Here is a 20,040-nt window from a genome sequence, read left to right on the forward strand (position 1 = left end):
CCTTCCAGGCTAGTGACGTTAATTAACGTCACTCTGCCGGGGCTGACCGCCGCAGTAAATCTACTTGCGGCGGTCAGCAAGCGGTTAATGCCTTCTGCCTTTAGAACCACTTTAACCACTTGCCGACCAGTCACTGGGACCGTACTGCAGCAAAGTGGCTCGATTCCGTCCAGCGATGTAGACCTACGTCTCTGGACTCCTCCCCCTGTAGGCGCGCTCCCGCTGTTTTCAGTCACAGCGGGAGTCGGGCCAGGGGAGAAGTGGCGGAGATTGTCGCTGCTCTTCCCCGATCGTCGGGGAATCGAGTGTGGAGATCCGCCCTCTTGTGTAAACAGAGTGGGCGGATCTCCTAAGTGATCAACAGTGACAGATTGCAGGGTTCAGCATAGCTGAACATGCGATCTGTCCCTGTGTCACTCAGTCACCTCCCCCCACACACGTTCGTAAGCACCAGGCATACATTAACCCCTCCCTCTCCAATAAAATTAACCCCTTCCCTGCCAGTGTAATTTTTACAGTAACAGTGCATATTTATAGCACTGATTACTGCAGTAATGTCACTGGTACCCCCAAAAGTGTCAAAAATGTCAGTCAAGGGTCTGATCTGTCCGCTGCAATGTCGCAGACCCGCAAAAAAAAAAAAAAAAAAAAAAAAAAAAAAAAAAAAAAAAAAATCGCAGATCGCCGCCATTACTCGTTAAAAAAAACACCAAAAATGACAGAAATCTTTCCCTTAGTTAGTAAACGCAATAACTTTTGCGCAAACCAATCAAAATACGCTTAATGTGATTTTTTTTTTTACCAAACATAGGTAGCAGAAAACAAATTGGCCAAAAATTTAAAAAAAAATTAGATTTTTACATTTTTGGGTGGGGGGGGGGGGGGGGAGAATTTCATATAAAAAAAATGTTAAAAATATTGTTATTTTTTCAAAATTGTCGCTCTTTTTTGTTTATAGCGCAAAAAGTAAAAATCGCAGAGGTGATCAAATACCACCAAAAGAAAGCTCTGTTTGTGGGAAAAAAAGGACGTCAATTTTGTTTGGGTACAGCGTAGCACGACCGCGCAATTTTCAGTTAAAGTCGCACAGCGCCGAATCGCAAAAAGTGGCCTGGACGCAAGACCGCAAAATCCTCCGGTGGTAAAGTGGTTAAACTTCAGCTTTAATGGTCCCCCAGCAGGTGTTAAAGGGCAACATACAACCTGGAAAGACTAAGAACATCCTGTAAGTGCAGGGGTGATGGACCTGCCCCTGAGGGAGCACCACCACAGCTTCCTACACTCATCAAATGAAACAGTGGGTGGTGCTGACATGTTTGCACAGCTCTCTGCATTATCGAGGATCGGGCAGTGCAGGAGGAAGATGACCCAGTAGGATTACGTGAACAGCATGAAGACTTTTTGTTACTTTTTTCAGAAAACTGTCCCCAGTTCCATTTCCAGTACGCCACCTGTGCAAACTGGAACTTGTAGTCCTTAACAACCAGAAAGCGCAGCACCCACCCTCAATACGTACAAACTGTTCTAGATTTATAAGGCGAGCGCTGACACAGCAAGAGGGCGGCCATTTTGAGCCATTTACTTTTATGGATTCTTTTTCCTCGATAAGACAATTTCTCTCGAGCAACTTCAGCATATTTAGAAGATACTAACTAGTAGCCTTGGGGACCTTGGTAATAATTGATACCCCCTTAATCACCCACACGGGCACAGGCTGCCGCGCAACGCGAGAGGGGGAGCCTGCGCGCGGTACAGGATCCCATTAGTGTTGTCCTTCACAGGCAGCCGGCGATGTAGAAAACCTTTTGTGTCTGACAGGATGGTTGACAGCCGTAATTACATAAACACCAGTTTGCAAACTACCTCGTTGTCCTGTTTTGCAATTTATACCTGTAATGTTCTGCACGTGTACGCCATTTTGCTTAGCTAACGTTTTCTCGGTCGGGCGCACGCGGCGATCGCTGTGGTTATATCTTCACGGTGCTTACCTCTCCCCATCCCTTGGCCGAGGTCACTCGTCTCAAAGCGACGTTTATTGATCCGCCGCCGTTGCCATTTTGTGTGGAGAGGCTTCCGGAAAGAATGGCGGTGTCTGTTGCTGTGAGGGGAGCCTGGGAGAAGAGGGGAAAAAAAAAGTTTTTGTTTTTTATTTCACTTGTATTGTTTATATTTATTATACACACACACACATTATATATATATATATATATATATATATATATATATATATATATATATATATATATATATATATATATATATATATACACACAATATTATAAAAAGTATTGGGACGCCTGCCTTTACACGCACATGAACTTTAATGGCATCCCAGTCTTAGTCTGTAGGGTTCAATATTGAGTTGGCCCACCCTTTGCAGCTATAACAGCTTCAACTCTTCTGGGAAGGCTGTCCACAAGGTTTAGAAGTGTGTCTATGGGAATGTTTGACCATTCTTCCAGAAGCGCATTTGTGAGGTCAGGCACTGATGTTGGAGAGAAGGCCCGGCTCGCAGTCTCCGCTCTAATTCATCCCAAAGGTGTTCTATTGGGTTGAGGTCAGGACTTTGTGCAGGCCAGTCAAGTTCCTCCACCCCAATCTCGCTCATCCATGTCTTTATGGATCTTGCTTTGTGCACTGGTCTAAATCATTTGGTGGAGGGGGGGATTATGGTGTGGGGTTGATTTTCAGGGGTTGGGGTTGGACTTGGCATCAGCATACCAAGCCATATTGGACAATTTCATGCTCCCAACTTTGTGGGAGGAGTTTGGGGACGGCCCCTTCCTGTTCCAACATAACTGCGCACCAGTGCACAAAGCAAGGTCCATAAAGACATGGATGAGCGAGTTTGGGGTGGAGGAACTTGACTGACCTGCACAGAGTCCCGACCTCAACCTGATAGAACACCTTTAGGATGAATTAGAGTGGAGACTGCGAGCTGGGCCTTCTCACCCAACATCAGTGCCTGACCTTACAAATGCACTTCTGGAAGAATGGTCAAACATTCCCATAGACACTCCTAAACCTTGTGGACAGCCTTCCCAGAAGAGTTAAAGCTGTTATAGCTGCAAATGATGAGCCAACCTAATATCTGAACCCTACGGAGTAAGACTGGGATGCCCTTACCAATGATGGGACACCATTCCTCCCACTGACACCAATGATGGGACACCATTCCTCCCACTAACACCAATGATGGGACACCATTCCTCCCACTAACACCAATGATGGGACACCATTCTTCCCACTGACACCAATGATGGAGAATTATTCCTTCCACTGACACCAATGATGGGACACCATTCCTCCCACTAACACCAATGATGGGGCACTATTCCTCCCACTGACACCAATGATGGGGCACTATTCCACCCACTGACACCAATGATGGGGCACTATTCCTCCCACTGACACCAATGATGGGGCACTATTCCTCCCACTGACACCAATGATGGGGCACTATTCCTCCCACTGACACCAATGATGGGACACTATTCCCCCCACTGTTGGGGATTTATTGTTTTATCTACCAACCACAGGTCATTTTTTTTTTAAATCCTGCTACCCACAAATCAAAGGAATTTTCTAGTCCTACTGATCAAACTCCACCCCCCCTTAGTTCCAGTGAAGGGAACTCCTAAGGCGTCGGCATACCAAGGCATTTTGGACAATTTTATGCTCCCAACTTTGTGGGAGGAGTTTGGAGATGGCCCCTTCCTGTTCCAACATGACTGCACACCAATGCACAAAGCAAGGTCCATAAAGACATGGATGAGCGAGTTTGGGGTGGAGGAACTTGACTGACCTGCACAGAGTCCTGACCTCAACCTGATAGAACACCTTTAGGATGAATTAGAGTGGAGACTGCGAGCTGGGCCTTCTCACCCAACATCAACGCCTGACCTCACAAATGCACTTCTGGAAGAATGGTCAAACATTCCCATAGACACACTCCTAAACCTTGTGGACAGCCTTCCCAGAAGAGTTAAAGCTGTTATAGCTGCAAATGATGAGCCAACCTAATATCTGAACCCTACGGAGTAAGACTGGGATGCCATTACCAATGATGGGACACCATTCCTCCCACTGACACCAATGATGGGGCACTATTCCTCCCACTGACACCAATGATGGGACACCATTCCTCCCCACTGACACCAATGATGGGACACCATTCCTCCCACTAACACCAATGATGGGGAACTATTCCTTCCACTGATACCAATGATGGGGCACTATTCCTCCCACTGACGCCAATGATGGGGCACTATTCCTCCCACTGACACCAATGATGGGACACCATTCCTCCCACTAACACCAATGATGGGGCACTATTCCTCCCACTGACACCAATGATGGAGCACTATTCTTCCCACTGACACCAATGATGGGGAATTATTCCTTCCACTGACACCAATGATGGGGAACCATTCCTCCCACTGACACCAATGATGGGACACTATTCCTCCCACAGACACCAATGATGGGGCACTATTCCTCCCACAGACACCAATGATGGGACACTATTCCTCCCACTGACACCAATGATGGGGCACTATTCCTCCCACTGACACCAATGATGGGGCACTATTCCTCCCGCTGATACCAATGATGGGACACCATTCCTCCCCACTGACACCAATGATGGGACACCATTCCTCCCACTGACCCCAATGATGGGGCACCATTCCTCCCACTGACCCCAATGATGGGGCATTATTCCTCCCACTGATACCAATGTTGGGGATTTATTGTTTTATCTACCAACCACAGGTCATTTTTTATTTTTTAATCCTGCTACCCACAAATCTTGAGGCATTTTCTAGTCCTACTGATCAAACTCCACCCCTCCTAAAGATCTGAAAGACAGTGAACTGTACCTTTGTTTAAAAAGTTTGAGGACCGTGTTTTAAGTACTGTTTTTCTTTTTTAAATGTGTAGGTAGGACGTCCCTTATATGTTTATTATACACAATATGGACTTCAGTATACCAAAATTTGACATGCCTGCCAAACACCATAAAGGTCATCTGTTTGTCACAAGTGCTACGCTGCAGAGTTTCTCTACAGCAAAACCCATGGTCTGGCTGGTGCATGTGCAGGAGTGTAAATGTAATTGTAGTACTAAGGGTGATAATCACAGTGGTGGTCCAAGGAGTTTGGAAAGTGCAACTCCCAGTTTCTTCACAAAGATGATAAGCACGGTTTTTCATAATATTGCTGTGGAAGGGCAGAAGGAAGAGATCCTAGTTTTGTTTTACTAAAGTGGTGCTCAATATTTCTAACTAAAGTATCAACCCAAAGCAAAACACATCATAGCGTGTGTTGAAATCAAGCAAATCGCCTCCCTCGTTTGATCCGATACCATTTTTTTTAACTGCAACTAGGAGTACTGATACTTTCGGTCAAGTACTCGCCAAGTACCGATAACTTTGTGGTGCGATATGAGCCTATACAAAACTAATAGGCTCAAATCGCACTGCAAAGAATCACATGCGATCTGAACAGGAATGTGGTGCAATTCATATCTGAATTGCATGCAGTTTGCCCCATTGCTCCTGTGTGAACCCAGGCTGAAATCACTATGACAAGCCTGGGATCACAAAGGAGCGGTGCGGGAAACTGCATGCAATTCACACAGGAGTCGCACCGTACTTAGTTCAAATCACGTGCAATTCTTTGCAGTGCCATTTGAGCCTTTCATTTTGTAAAACTTGTTATCAGCAACCCTATTTGAAACCCACATTGTTACAAAGCCTCCCCTCCCCCACCTCTGCATGCCACCATGCTACAACCCCCCCGCAACAATGCTATAGGACCATCCCCTTCCCCTCGTCTGAGTGCCACAATACTACAAGTCTCCTCCTCCTCTGTACACCACAATGCTACAAAACCTCCCCTCCCCCACCTCTGCATGCCACAATGCTATAGGACCTTCCCTTTCCCCTCCTCTGCAGGCCACAATGCTATAGGACCTTCCCTTTCCCCTCCTCTGCACGCCACAATGCTATAGGACCTTCCCTTTCCCCTCTTCTGCAGGCCACAATGCTACAAGGCCTTTCCCCCCGCCACTGCATGCCACAATGCTACCAGACCACACCACCCCCTCCTCTGCATGCCACAATGCTACAAGACTCCCTTGCCCCCTCCTCTGCACGCCACAATGCTACAAGACCCCCCCCCCCTCCTCAGCACGCCACAATGCTACAAGGCCTTTCCCCCCGCCACTGCATGCCACAATGCTACCAGAACACACCACACCACCCCCTCCTCTGCATGCCACAATGCTACAAGACTCCCCTGCCCCCTCCTCTGCACGCCACAATGCTACAAGACCCCCCCCCCCATGCCACAAGACTCCCCCCGCCACTGCATGCCACAATGCTACCAGACCACACCACACCACCCCCTCCTCTGCATGCCACAATGCTACAAGACTCCCCTGCCCCCTCCTCTGCACACCACAATGCTACAAGACCCCCCCCCGCCTCCTCAGCACGCCACAATGCTACAAGACTCCCTTGTCCCCTCCTCTGCACGCCACAATGCTACAAGACCCCCCCCCCCTCCTCAGCACGCCACAATGCTACAAGGCCTTTACCCCCGCCACTGCATGCCACAATGCTACCAGACCACACCACCCCCCTCCTCTGCATGCCACAATGCTACAAGACTCCCTTGTCCCCTCCTCTGCACGCCACAATGCTACAAGACCCCCCCCCTCAGCACGCTACAATGCTACAAGACTTTTACCCCTGCCACAATGTTACCAGACCACACCACCCCCCTCCTCTGCATGCCACAATGCTACAAGACTCCCCTGCCCCCTCCTCTGCACGCCACAATGCTACAAGACCCCCCCCCCCCCATGCCACAATGCTATAGGACCTTCCCTTTCCCCTCCTCTGCAGGCCACAATGCTACAAGACACACCCCCTCTGCAGGCCACAATGCTACCAGGCCTTTACCCCCCGCCACTGCATGCCACAATGCTACCAGACCACACCACCCCCCTCCTCTGCACGCCACAATGCTACAAGACTCCCCCGCCCCCTCCTCAGCACGCCACAATGCTACAAGACTCCCCCCCCCCCCTCCTCAGCACGCCACAATGCTACAAACCCCCCCCCCTGCGCTGCACGCCACAATGCTACAAGACACCCCCCTCCTCTGCATGCCACAATGCTACAAGACCCCCCCTCCTCTGCGCGCCACAATGCTACAAGACCCCCCCCCTCCTCTGCACGCCACAATGCTATAGGACTTCCCCCACCTTTGCATCTCACGTAAAATACAGATCTGCCCCACTTCTGCATCTTGCGTTGCTACAGGACCTCCTCCTCCTGTGCATTCAACAATGCCACAGAATCTCCCCCCTATGCCACAGAACCCCCCCCCCCCCCCCCCACATCCCACAGGACCTTCCCCTCCTCTACATCCTGTATTCCTACAGGACCAACCCCATATACTTTCTATGATGTGATTGGACCTTCCTTTCCTCTACATTCCCCAATGCAACAGGACCTCCCCTCCTCCTACAATTTAATAGGACCCTCCCCATCACTCCACTGCATCCTATGATGCAGCAAGACTCACCCTTCTCTGTATAATACAATCCAATAGGAAATCCCCCTCCACAATGCAACACGTCCCCTTTTTTATATTTCACAATGCAATAGCACCTTTCCCTACCCCATGACACAATAGAACCCCTAACTCTGCATCCTAGGACACAAAGCGTACAACCCCCTACACTCATTCCACGACGCACCAAGACTAATTGATCATATTTGCCAATTTCAGCAGCTCTTCATTGTAAAACTAAATATTGCTTTTCCATCAGACTGCAGCGCTCCGTTGATAAATATGAATTCATGTTAAATACAAATTGAATGACACTTAATGTAGAGCAGGGGCTGCTTTGCTTTGCAAATTCAAACATATTTTAGCACAGAGAGAGATTATCTGTGTAATACCTCAATAGACTGAGAGATGTGCATACGATTTATTTCAATCTGGGGAAAGCTGCTTCCTGGTAAGTCCTCAAATTCTTCTTCATAGCGATCAAAAAGCTCCGTAGCATCAATCCCAACACTTATTGTTCCCTGTGAGAGAAGACAGAAGTTGCAGTTCACCATGGACAACTTAAATATAAGCAGGAGTTAATTGACTTCTATAAAGCATGCTCATCCTTTATACATAGATATACTCTTCTTAAGGCTGCAAGAGCATTCAGTATTATATATCCTATCCACTCACTATCAAGCTTGCCCACAGTGGTGGTGCGGTGTCCATTGTGGTGCCTGCAGCAAGGCTGTTTAATTAAACCAAGAAGTTTACCAGCATTCAAAGGGTGGAACATGCAGCGTCCCACTGATACCAATGATGGCGCATTAGGTCTCCCGATAACAATGGGGCGCTATTCCTCCCACTAATACCAATGATGGAGCACTATTCCTCTTACTAACAACACCGTTGATGGGGCATTATTCCTCCCACTGACACCAATGATGGGGCACCATTCCTCCCACTGATACCAACGATGAAGCACCATTCCTCCCACTGATACCAACGATGAAGCACCATTCCTCCCACTGATACCAACGATGAAGCACTATTCCTCCCACTGATACCAACGATGAAGCACCATTACTCCTCCCACTGATACCAACGATGAAGCACCATTCCTCCTCCCACTGATACCAACGATGAAGCACCATTCCTCCTCCCACTGATACCAACGATGAAGCACCATTCCTCCTCCCACTGATACCAACGATGAAGCACCATTCCTCCTCCCACTGATACCAACGATGAAGCACCATTCCTCCCACTGATACCAACGATGAAGCACCATTCCTCCCACTGATACCAACGATGAAGCACCATTACTCCTCCCACTGATACCAACGATGAAGCACCATTACTCCTCCCACTGATACCAACGATGAAGCACCATTCCTCCTCCCACTGATACCAACGATGAAGCACCATTCCTCCCACTGATACCAACGATGAAGCACCATTCCTCCTCCCACTGATACCAACGATGAAGCACCATTCCTCCTCCCACTGATACCAACGATGAAGCACCATTCCTCCTCCCACTGATACCAACGATGAAGCACCATTCCTCCTCCCACTGATACCAACGATGAAGCACCATTCCTCCTCCCACTGATACCAACGATGAAGCACCATTCCTCCTCCCACTGATACCAACGATGAAGCACCATTCCTCCCACTGATACCAACGATGAAGCACCATTCCTCCTCCCACTGATACCAACGATGAAGCACCATTCCTCCTCCCACTGATACCAACGATGAAGCACCATTCCTCCTCCCACTGATACCAACGATGAAGCACCATTCCTCCCACTGATACCAACGATGAAGCACCATTCCTCCCACTGATACCAACGATGAAGCACCATTCCTCCTCCCACTGATACCAACGATGAAGCACCATTCCTCCTCCCACTGATACCAACGATGAAGCACCATTCCTCCTCCCACTGATACCAATGATGGGGCACTATTCCTCCCACTGATCCAAACGATGGGGCACTATTCCTCCCACTGATACCAATGATGGGGCACAATTCCTCCCACTGATACCAACGACGGGGCACAATTCCTCCCACTGATACCAATGATGGGGCACAATTCCTCCCATTGACACCAATGATGGGGCACAATTCCTCCCATTGACACCAATGATGGGGCACAATTCCACCCATTGACACCAATGATGGGGCACTATTCCTCCCACTGATACCAATGATGGGACACTATTCCTTCCACTGATACCAATGATGGGGCACTATTCCTCCCACTGACACCAATGATGGGGGCACTATTCCTCCCACTGACACCAATGATGGGGCACTATTCCTCCCACTGATACCAATGATGGGACACTATTCCTTCCACTGATACCAATGATGGGACACTATTCCTCCCACTGTTACCAACGATGGGGCACTATGAAGGTCTTGCAATGTCACTACTCTATTCTCTTACAATCATGTTCATGATGTGCAAGGCCATGATTGTCTCAGAGTGCTGACATTCTCTACAGCATAAGTGCTGAGAACTACAAAGACAGATATTCAGGTGAGGTTCAAGAATTTATGCTAGTACAATGTCCCAGAGGGGACCAAACCTCACCGGTCATTGTGGGCATACCCTCAAAGGGGATTTCAGGATCTGGATGCCAAAGGAATGGACCATGGCCCTGTAGAGCACCCCAAGGCTAATCACACTTGTTGCACCGCGTGCCAAGGTGAGCACCAATTACAGGCCAGCCATGCTGATACAGGGTCTAGATACAGTTCCCAAGATCTACATCAAGGACAACCAATCTGGAAACTGCTAATGAGCGCTGAGGCAATAAGCAGTCGGAACTTGATATAAGCGTCAGTCAAGTTAGTAAAGGAAAATAAACAAGGATTGGTGAAGAAACTTCTCCAGAGATGAGGTCCATCACTAGCATAAAAAGGAGTCCCATGAAGTGTGTGGGGTTTTTGAGTGTGCACTGCTGGGCATTCACAGCAAAGCTCTTGCCAGTGTCCAATCACTTGGAGATAGCGGCATAGAACACCTGGTCTAGAATAGTGCTTCTCAACTAAGGTTCCATGGAACCCAAGGGTTCCTGCTGAGGCTGCTAGGGGTTCCTTGAGCAATAGGTAATTTCTATTTGATAAAGAGTGATTAATAAGCGCTAACCAATGAAAAAAAAACTAATACCCCAATTATTCGTTTTTTTCATTAGTCAGCGCTGATTAATCACTCTTTATCAAATATCAAGTTTCCTATTCCCACACATAATTAGCTGCTACCATGGATATTTTCAATTACATGGAAACCTGAGTGGTTAAATTGGATGATATTTTTTCAGGTGATATAAATATTAAATTTATTTATCCTTTGGCGCTACATAATTTATATATATTTTTGAATAGGCAATTTCTGCCCCATTAATGAGTAATTACTAACACCAGAATTATTTTAAAGCCAGGGGCGTAACTACAGGGGTTGCAATTGCAACCGGGCCCCATGCTCCAGGGGGCCTGTGTGGCTCCCCTGTACACCTGAATAGGAGGGGCGGCGGGGGCAGCATGTAGAGAAATCACTGTCCTCCTTTTTCCTTCAGTAGCTGCAGGAGGAAAATGGAGGAGATTGGTTCCTCTGTATGCTGCCCCGCCACTCTGTATGCTGCCCCCGCTGTAATTTACTAGCTCCTTCCTTTTCTGAATAGACAGAGTCATAGTCAGTGACATTGTAAAAAAAAAAATAAAAAGATAAAAAATAATACAATTAAAATAACAAAAAATAAAAAACTATTGACACCAGTGGGTGAACTTCCAGGATCGCAAAGGTCACACTTGCAACAGAGCCCTGGCATTCCACCACCGTGGGGAGGCCCCAAGATGGCAGGAAGGGGGCCCACTGCAGAACTTGTGAAAGAGTCCCGCTGTGGGACCGTAATAAAGGGTCCCATTACATGAGTAAAGGGCCCCAGGATCAGAGGGAAGAGCCCCAGGCTTGAAGGGAAGGGCCCCGGCCAGGGGTCCGGGGGGGGGCCTTCATGGTTTCTTGCATCGGGCCCTGAAGATTCTAGTTATGCCTCTGTTTAAAGCTATCTGTAAGGGGGGATTCTTCCCAAATACCACACATATAAGGATTATTTTTTTCACTGACCACCACACTAATGTACTGTGAGCTTTTAATTTAAATACTTTTTAGCAAGGGTTCCCTGGAGCCTAAAAGTGATTTTAAGGGTTACTCCATGATAAAAAGGTCTAAGAGTACCTTGTGTCCAGTACAAGATAGACATTCAAAAGAGAAGTATGGCCATACTTCTATGGATCACAGGACTGAAGTTCATTCTGCACCCCCGTGACCTATTTTCAGCCGAAAGCAGTCTAAAGCCCACTATTGGCTGGCGTCAATCAACCGGACCAGGGTCGGAAAAGATCCTAAACCATTTGGTCTGGATCCACCCAGAAGCTGCCTGGGTCAGCACCTGGCTCAGCCTATCAGCAATCTGCAGAGAGCCTGAGCCAGCCTCTCCTGCCCCCTCCACAGCTCCAGTGAGCACTGGAGGGATGAGCAGAGAGCCGGTGACAGAGGGAGAGAACTGATCAGCATGGTTTGATCGCTCAATTCTCACTGCAGAGATGGCAGGGGACAGATGCAACATCAGATCGATTCCGCATCCACATAGGTGAGTATAAATGTTTGTTTTTTTTACAATCCTGAACATCTCTTAACAGTTTCTTGATGAAGGCTCTATCTCGCAAAAAGCCTACCAATGTCCAACTCTCAGAATCAGTATACACCATGGCATGCGAGAGCTGTTCCCAAACCTCAGAACTAGTTCTAGGAGCTGAGCAACGGTAGCCTCAATTGTGACAGATAACTGCTCTTCTGACAAGTTTCCCTTTCAAAGCCAAGTAGCTAAGATTTAGAAAAAAAAAAAAAAAAGGAAAAGTCGGATAAGCAAGAGATGGATCAGCAAACTCGTAGCTATTAAAGGAAATGAGGCGCACTAAATCCAGTCAACTGATTAACTTTGTAGCCGAGGGAATGTACACAACACATTATGGTGCCATGCAGCTTAATGGCATTGCTTCCTTCACTTTTACAGTGGCAGTGGCCTTTTCCGATGACGCGCTCGGCTCTCAGCGCGGGAGGAGAGGCTCGCCATCCATCAGGCCTCCCATCCCTCAGAGACTCAATTATGACGAATGCTGTACCCAAATTAATCCACGTGGCCTACTTCCTGCGATTAGCTGCGGTATTTATGGGGCATTTTTCATTACGGGATTCCTTAGGCCTGGGCCTTGCCTGGATTAAGCCGGCTCTATGTGAGGTTTACGAGCAGCCATGAAAACACTAGCGGGAATACACATTTCAATTTGTATTCATTATATGTTTCAAGTGGGCAAAGCAGTTATTCACTAGAACTAGTTCAGCCGATCTTGAACTTTTCTGTACTCAGAGGTGACATCAAACTTACTGGGCCTTGCACGCATTACGTTTTTCTGAAAGGAAAGCACATTACTCTAAGTAACCAATCCCGTTCTCCTGTTTTGTGTGTAAGGAGTGTAGAAAATAGAAGGGACATTCTATTTGGGTGACAGATTTCCCTTTTAGATTTTGGAAAAACAATTGTGCATAGTAAGCATATCAGTGTATAAAAGAAAACAAAAATCCTCTAGACTGGCCTAAAAAGATCAATAAAGACAAATAATGATCCCAATTTCAAGCACTTTCTACCCAATACCTCCATTTTTAAATAAAATGTATATGAGCACCACAAACTGAAAACACGGTTTAAAAACTGGATTTTTTATATTCAAAGCAAACTCCCCCATCCATCCAGGTTTACAGCTCTGAGGAAGCGGGCACAACCCTCGAAATGCGTTCGATGGCACGGTGTTCATTTATGCCTGTATCATTCTTCTTTTGTGAGTAGATTTGTTTTTTTTTTTTTAATTTATTAAAATGGTTATACAGTAATGCACCAGGCTGGTGTGCATTCTTCTTTTGCCGGTGTCCATGTCTCCATGCTTTATTTTAATGAGAAATCACTTTGAAAAACAACCCCTTAGCTGTTTTTTTGGGGGTCAAACTTGCGGCCCTCCAGAACTACAAGTCCCATCATGCCTCTGCCTGTAGGAGTCATGCTTGTAACTGTCAGTCTTGCAATGCCTCATGGGGCTTGTAGTTCCGCAACAGCTGGAGGGCCGCCAGTTTGACACATGTGCGTGGATTTCTAGCTTTGGCCACCTTGAGTAAGGGCAGATGATTCATGTAACATTTTACTTCCTGGAATCTATCTGCCCTTGACTCGTGCATGCAGGCAGGAGGGTGTCCTTAGATGAGAAAGACCCTCCTCCCCTGAAGACTACTGGAATGTATGACATCATTTAGGCCCCAGGCCAGAAACCAGCTGAAGAAACAAATAAAAAAAGAATAAAACAAGTATAATATACTATACCGTTCTATCTACCTACTAATACTAGCAGCATAAGGATTAAAAATTGTTTGTGCGGAGAGTTAAGTTGCACTTTGATAAGAGCAAAAAGAGCACCTGCTGAAGGTGCAGGCGCTCATTAGACAACGATTTTCCAGTTGCTAGTTGCAAAAGCACGATTGGTTGACAAATTGCACTCACCCTAAACAGGAAGTGCCTGAACCAAGGAACTTCTTGGAAGGATCACCAAGTAATATTTCAAGAAGCATTTTATGCTAAATAAAAAAAAAAAACCTGAAAGACAAAGGCATAATGAGCTAGTTAGTATGCATCGCATACTAGCTCATTATGAAATACTTACCTTAGGACGAAGCCCTCACAGTGCCCCCCGCTTACCTGTAACACGGCAGACTTGTTCAGCCGTCCTGCTTCCTGGTTTCGTGTCCTCTGGCCGTCTGATTGGCTGGATGCATGACGACATCACTCTCGCGCATGCGCACGGGAGGCGGTCATTCAGGGCACAGGTGGCAGTTCCTTAAGAGCGCATGTGCCTATGACATCATCGGTTGCATGCAATGTAAATATTCCCTAAATGGTGCAAGTTTAGGAGATATTTACAGTACCTATAGCAAGCCATTTTATAGGCTTACCTATAGGTACAAGTTATTAAGGTGGGTTTACATCCTCTTTAATGTGAAGTTCCAGACCATCGTTTGAGTGGAGAAAGCTATGTTTTTGGTTTTCTCCAGATTCTGTAGTTCCAGGGCGTGGAGTTTGAAGGTTCCAAAGTGTCTTGGGTGGGACAGAACCTTCAATCCTGTTTCCGGATTTTACTGTGCGTCTGCAGCCTGTGTGAGTACACCGGAGTGCAGAGTCATTATATACTCAAGCCTAATAGCTTAAGGTTCCCAGTTTAGAGACAGGAGGTCTCAACCAGGGGTCAGAGGCGCCCTAGCCAGGAGTTATGAGACAGGAGGTCTCAACCAGGGGTCAGAGGCGCCCTAGCCAGCCGGGTCCCAGGTGTGCTGGATCATTATATACTTAAGCCTGAGGATAGCTCAAGGCTCCCAGTTTTGAGACAGGAGATCTCACCCAGGGATCAGAGGTGCCCCAGCCAGGAGGTCTCAACCAGGGGTCAGAGGTGCCCCAGCCAGGTGGTCTCAACCAAGGAGTCGGGTGGGCACCTATGGGAGTGTCAGGAGAACCACTATCCAGAAGCCAGGACTGGGCCGTGCAGCAGGGCGCTGCAACTAGAAGCCAAGTGAACCAAATGAACCAGGAGAGCGGGACAACACAGTCCGAGGGACTGGTAAAAAAAACAGCAGTGCTGTTGACGAGAGCCAGGTTGCTCTGCATTTTTAGTTGACTAATCAGGTTGATGTGGAAGAACACCTGTGTGGGCAACTGATGTTTACGTGAACAATTTTGTTCAATACACAACACATACAGAACACACACACACTTACCTAATTTCAGCCCGCTCCAGTCTGGTCATGGGATCCCGTGTCAGCCAGAGGCGGCTGCAGGGGAGAGGAGAGAGCGCCCTCGACAATGACCATCAAAGCCTGGCCCGTTGATGTCACTCATAGGCTTCTATGGCCTTCTTCCCTGCAGGCGCCGGGAGTCAGATCACGTGACCGGGCCGCAGACGGTTGAAAATAGGCAAGTATATAAATCCTTCTTACACAGGTTAGTCAGTATATTAGGAGGGTGAGGGAGCCTTTTTAAGTTAGGGTTTATCCTTACTTTAACTGAGTGATCTGGTACTTTGTCTCCCAGTTGTCCTCCTGCACATTATACAGACACTGTTGTCACCATTAGGAAAGTGACCCTTCATGTAACCATCTCTGGAGTGCATGGAGGTAGGAAGCGGCCACAAAAGAGGCTGCAGATGCTCAGCAGCACTGAATGCACAACAATGAAAAAGGTGAAAGCAGTTTTTCTTTTTAAGTAGAAAAGGTAAAAGTATTACACATCATACTTTTGCAAACTGAATGCCAGTAAACTGGGGTTCAAGAAATCCCAAATGGTAGTTGATGGCATGGCACTTTATCCGCTTTGCTTTTCAGTGTATTTCAATTGCTGCAGATGAGCAGCTGTCAGAGGAGGAACGCACATGTTCTTCCCACTGGTTGCCATTGTTTGTTTCATGGTGTAAAAAAAGACCTTAAAATGAGGGAAAAAAGCTCCTCTGCCAGACTGCGGGAAACTTTCCATCCACGTACAAAAGCAAAAGACTGTTTACCTCCCTTTCAAAGCCAAACCTACAAGGCATTCAAATACACATTTTGCTGCTAATGCCGTGCCTTTTACAAGGGTTTCAAGTTTAAAAATTGATCTTTTTTTCCCTTCCTTTTTTGATAGAAGGCTCCGGAGAATTCTCCTTGTAAATTCTCCTCACTTTGAACTCCTTTTCTGAGTCCTAAGCGACAGTACCATGAAGCGACTCTTCAGAGAAAAGATGCGGCTCGTGTGATGTTTGCTGAGTCGATCTAAGACCAGACAAAAGCTGGAGTTGCACTGAAAGTTTATACGGGAAATTAGGACTGAAGCCCTCAGTCACCCAGCTACACTGGAACTGGTCACCCTGAGCAGGACCATTCACCCAGCTACACTGGAACTGGTCACCCTGAGCAGGACCATTCACCCAGCTACACTGGAACCGGTCACCCTGAGCAGGACCATTCACCCAGCTACACTGGAACCGGTCACCCTGAGCAGGACCATTCACCCAGCTACACTGGAACCGGTCACCCTGAGCAGGACCATTCACCCAGCTACACTGGAACTGGTCACCCTGAGCAGGACCATTCACCCAGCTACACTGGAACTGGTCACCCTGAGCTGGACCATTCACCCAGCTACACTGGAACCGGTCACCCTGAGCTGGACCATTCACCCAGCTACACTGGAACCGGTCACCCTGAGCTGGACCATTCACCCAGCTACACTGTAACCGGTCACCCTGAGCTGGACCATTCACCCAGCTACACTGGAACCGGTCACCCTGAGCTGGACCATTCACCCAGCTACACTGGAGTTGGTCACTTCACAAACTGGGCCATTAACCCAAGTGAACGGTCCAGTTCAGAGTGACCAGTTAGTTTCATTGTAGTTGGGTGAATAGTCAAGGTCAAGGGCGACCAATTCTAAACTACACCAGATCTGGTCACACCACAAAACTTGACCATTCACTCTGAACCGGACCAGTCACCGAGCTACACTGGGACTGGTCGCTCCACAAACTGGACCAGTCACCGAGCTACACTGGAACTGGTCACCCTGAGCTGGACCATTCACCCAGCTACACTGTAACCGGTCACCCTGAGCTGGACCATTCACCCAGCTACACTGTAACCGGTCACCCTGAGCTGGACCATTCACCCAGCTACACTGGAGTTGGTCACTTCACAAACTGGGCCATTAACCCAGCTACACAAGTGAATGGTCCAGTTCAGAGTGACCTGTTGCATTGTACAAACCCGATTCCAAAAAAGTTGGGACACTGTACAAATTGTGAATAAAAACAGAATGTAATGATGTGGAAGTTTCAAATTTCAATATTTTATTCAGAATACAACATAGATGACATATCAAATGTTTAAACTGAGAAAATGTAGCATTTTAAGGGAAAAATAGGTTGATTTTAAATTTCATGGCATCAACACATCTCAAAAAAGTTGGGACAAGGCCATATTTACCACTGTGTGGCCTCCCCTCTTCTTTTTATAACAGTCTGCAAACATCTGGGGACTGAGGAGACAAGTTGCTCAAGTTTAGGAATAGGAATGTTGTCCCATTCTTGTCTAATCCAGGCTTCTAGTTGCTCAACTGTCTTAGGTCTTCTTTGTCGCATCTTCCTCTTTATAATGCGCCAAATGTTTTCTATGGGTGAAAGATCTGGACTGCAGGCTGGCCATTTCAGTACCCGGATGCTTCTTCTACGCAGCCATGATGTTGTAATTGAAGCAGTATGTGGTCTGGCATTGTCATGTTGGAAAATGCAAGTTCTTCCCTGCCGGCTTCTGAACTGAGCGCTGATAACAACTTGGGTCGTCCTTGTCCTCTAGTCCGGATGACATGGCGTCCCAGTTTTCCAAAAAGAACTTCAAATTTTGATTCGTCTGACCACAGAACAGTTTTCCACTTTGCCACAGTCCATTTTAAATGAGCCTTGGCCCAGAGAAAACGCCTGCGCTTCTGGATCATGTTTAGATATGGCTTCTTTTTTGGCCTATAGAGTTTTAGCCGGCAACGGCGAATGGCACGGTGGATTGTGTTCACCGACAATGTTTTCTGGAAGTATTCCTGAGCCCATGTTGTGATTTCCATTACAGTAGCATTCCTGTATGTGATGCAGTGCCGTCTAAGGGCCCGAAGATCACCGCCATCCAGTATGGTTTTCAGGCCTTGACCCTTACGCACAGAGATTGTTCCAGAAACTGGTCGCTCTCTGAAAACCGGACCAGTCACCCAGCTACACTGGAACTGGTCGCTCGGCAAACCGGACCAGTCACCCAGCTACACTGGAACTGGTCGCTCGGCAAACCGGACCAGTCACCCAGGTACACTGGAACTGGTCGCTCTGCAAACCGGACCAGTCACCCAGCTACACTGGAACTGGTCGCTCTGCAAACCGGACCAGTCACCCAGCTACACTGGAACTGGTCGCTCTCTGAAAACCGGACCAGTCACCCAGCTACACTGGAACTGGCCGCTCGGCAAACCGGACCAGTCACCCAGCTACACTGGAACTGGTCGCTCTCTGAAAACCGGACCAGTCACCCAGCTACACTGGAACTGGCCGCTCGGCAAACCGGACCAGTCACCCAGCTACACTGGAACTGGTCGCTCTCTGAAAACCGGACCAGTCACCCAGCTACACTGGAACTGATCGCTCTGCAAACCGGACCAGTTACCCAGCTACACTGGAACTGGTCGCTCGGCAAACCGGACCAGTCACCCAGCTACACTGGAACTGGTCGCTCTGCAAACCGGACCAGTCACCCAGCTACACTGGAACTGGTCGCTCTGCAAACCGGACCAGTCACCCAGCTACACTGGAACTGGTCGCTCTGCAAACCGGACCAGTCACCCAGCTACACTGGAACTGGTCGCTCTGCAAACCGGACCAGTCACCCAGCTACACTGGAACTGGTCGCTCTCTGAAAACCGGACCAGTCACCCAGCTACACTGGAACTGGTCGCTCTCTGAAAACCGGACCAGTCACCCAGCTACACTGGAACTGGCCGCTCTGCAAACCGGACCAGTCACCCAGCTACACTGGAACTGGTCACTCCACAAACTGGACAAGTTACCCAGCTACACTGGAAAGTGTCACCCTGAACTAGACCAGACCAGTCACCCAGCTACACTGGAATTGGTCACCCTAACCTGGGCCAGTCACCCAGCTACACTGGAATTGGTCACCCTAACCTGGGCCAGTCACCCAGCTACACTGGAACTGGTCACCCTAAACTAGACCAAGTCACCAAGCTGCACTGGAACTGGTCACCCTAAACTGGACCATTCACCCAGCTACACTGGAATTGGTCACCCTAACCCGGGCCAGTCACCCAGCTACACTGGAACTGGTCACCCTAAACTGGACCAATCACACAGCTACACTGGAACTGGTCACTCTGCAAATTGGATCATTCACCTAGCTACACAGGAACTGGTGACCCAGTGAACTGGATATTTTACCCAGCTACACTAGAAGTGGTCACTATGTGAAATGGATAATTATTCGCCCAGCTACACTGGAACTGGTCACTCTGAACTGGACCATTCACCCAGCTATACCGGAACTGGTTACTAGAACAGAGGATACGCCTTAAACAATAGAGCTGGGGGTAATTATGAAATAACAGGGTTTAAAAAGCTTGTTCACATGCAGGGTGTTCACTGAAGAGTGATATGTGTTCAAATGAGTTTTCAGAGAGCATTTGGCAGGCAGTGAATAGGCGATATACTGTGAGCGGCTGGATGTTAGCATTCAAGTGGACTGTAAAACCACGGCTCAGCCGCCTGGTTTTAACAACCTCTGCTCA

At 47.9% G+C, this 20,040-nt stretch overlaps 1 protein-coding gene across 1 annotated transcript in view; it reads right to left on the reverse strand.

Moving 5' to 3' along the window:
* DNAJC11 (DnaJ heat shock protein family (Hsp40) member C11) overlaps window positions 1-20,040 on the reverse strand; it is a 280,622-nt gene that overhangs the window by 104,453 nt on the left and 156,129 nt on the right. The window contains exons 5-6 of the mRNA XM_082273316.1: window positions 7,976-8,104; window positions 1,989-2,111 (exon numbers count right to left, since the gene is read on the reverse strand). Of these exons, the coding sequence (XP_082129442.1) occupies window positions 1,989-2,111; window positions 7,976-8,104 (252 nt within the window). The remainder of the gene's footprint in view (window positions 1-1,988; window positions 2,112-7,975; window positions 8,105-20,040) is intronic.

This window comes from Pelophylax lessonae (genome assembly GCF_965119305.1).
Source record: "Pelophylax lessonae genome assembly, chromosome: 12".
NCBI lineage: Eukaryota > Metazoa > Chordata > Amphibia > Anura > Ranidae > Pelophylax > Pelophylax lessonae.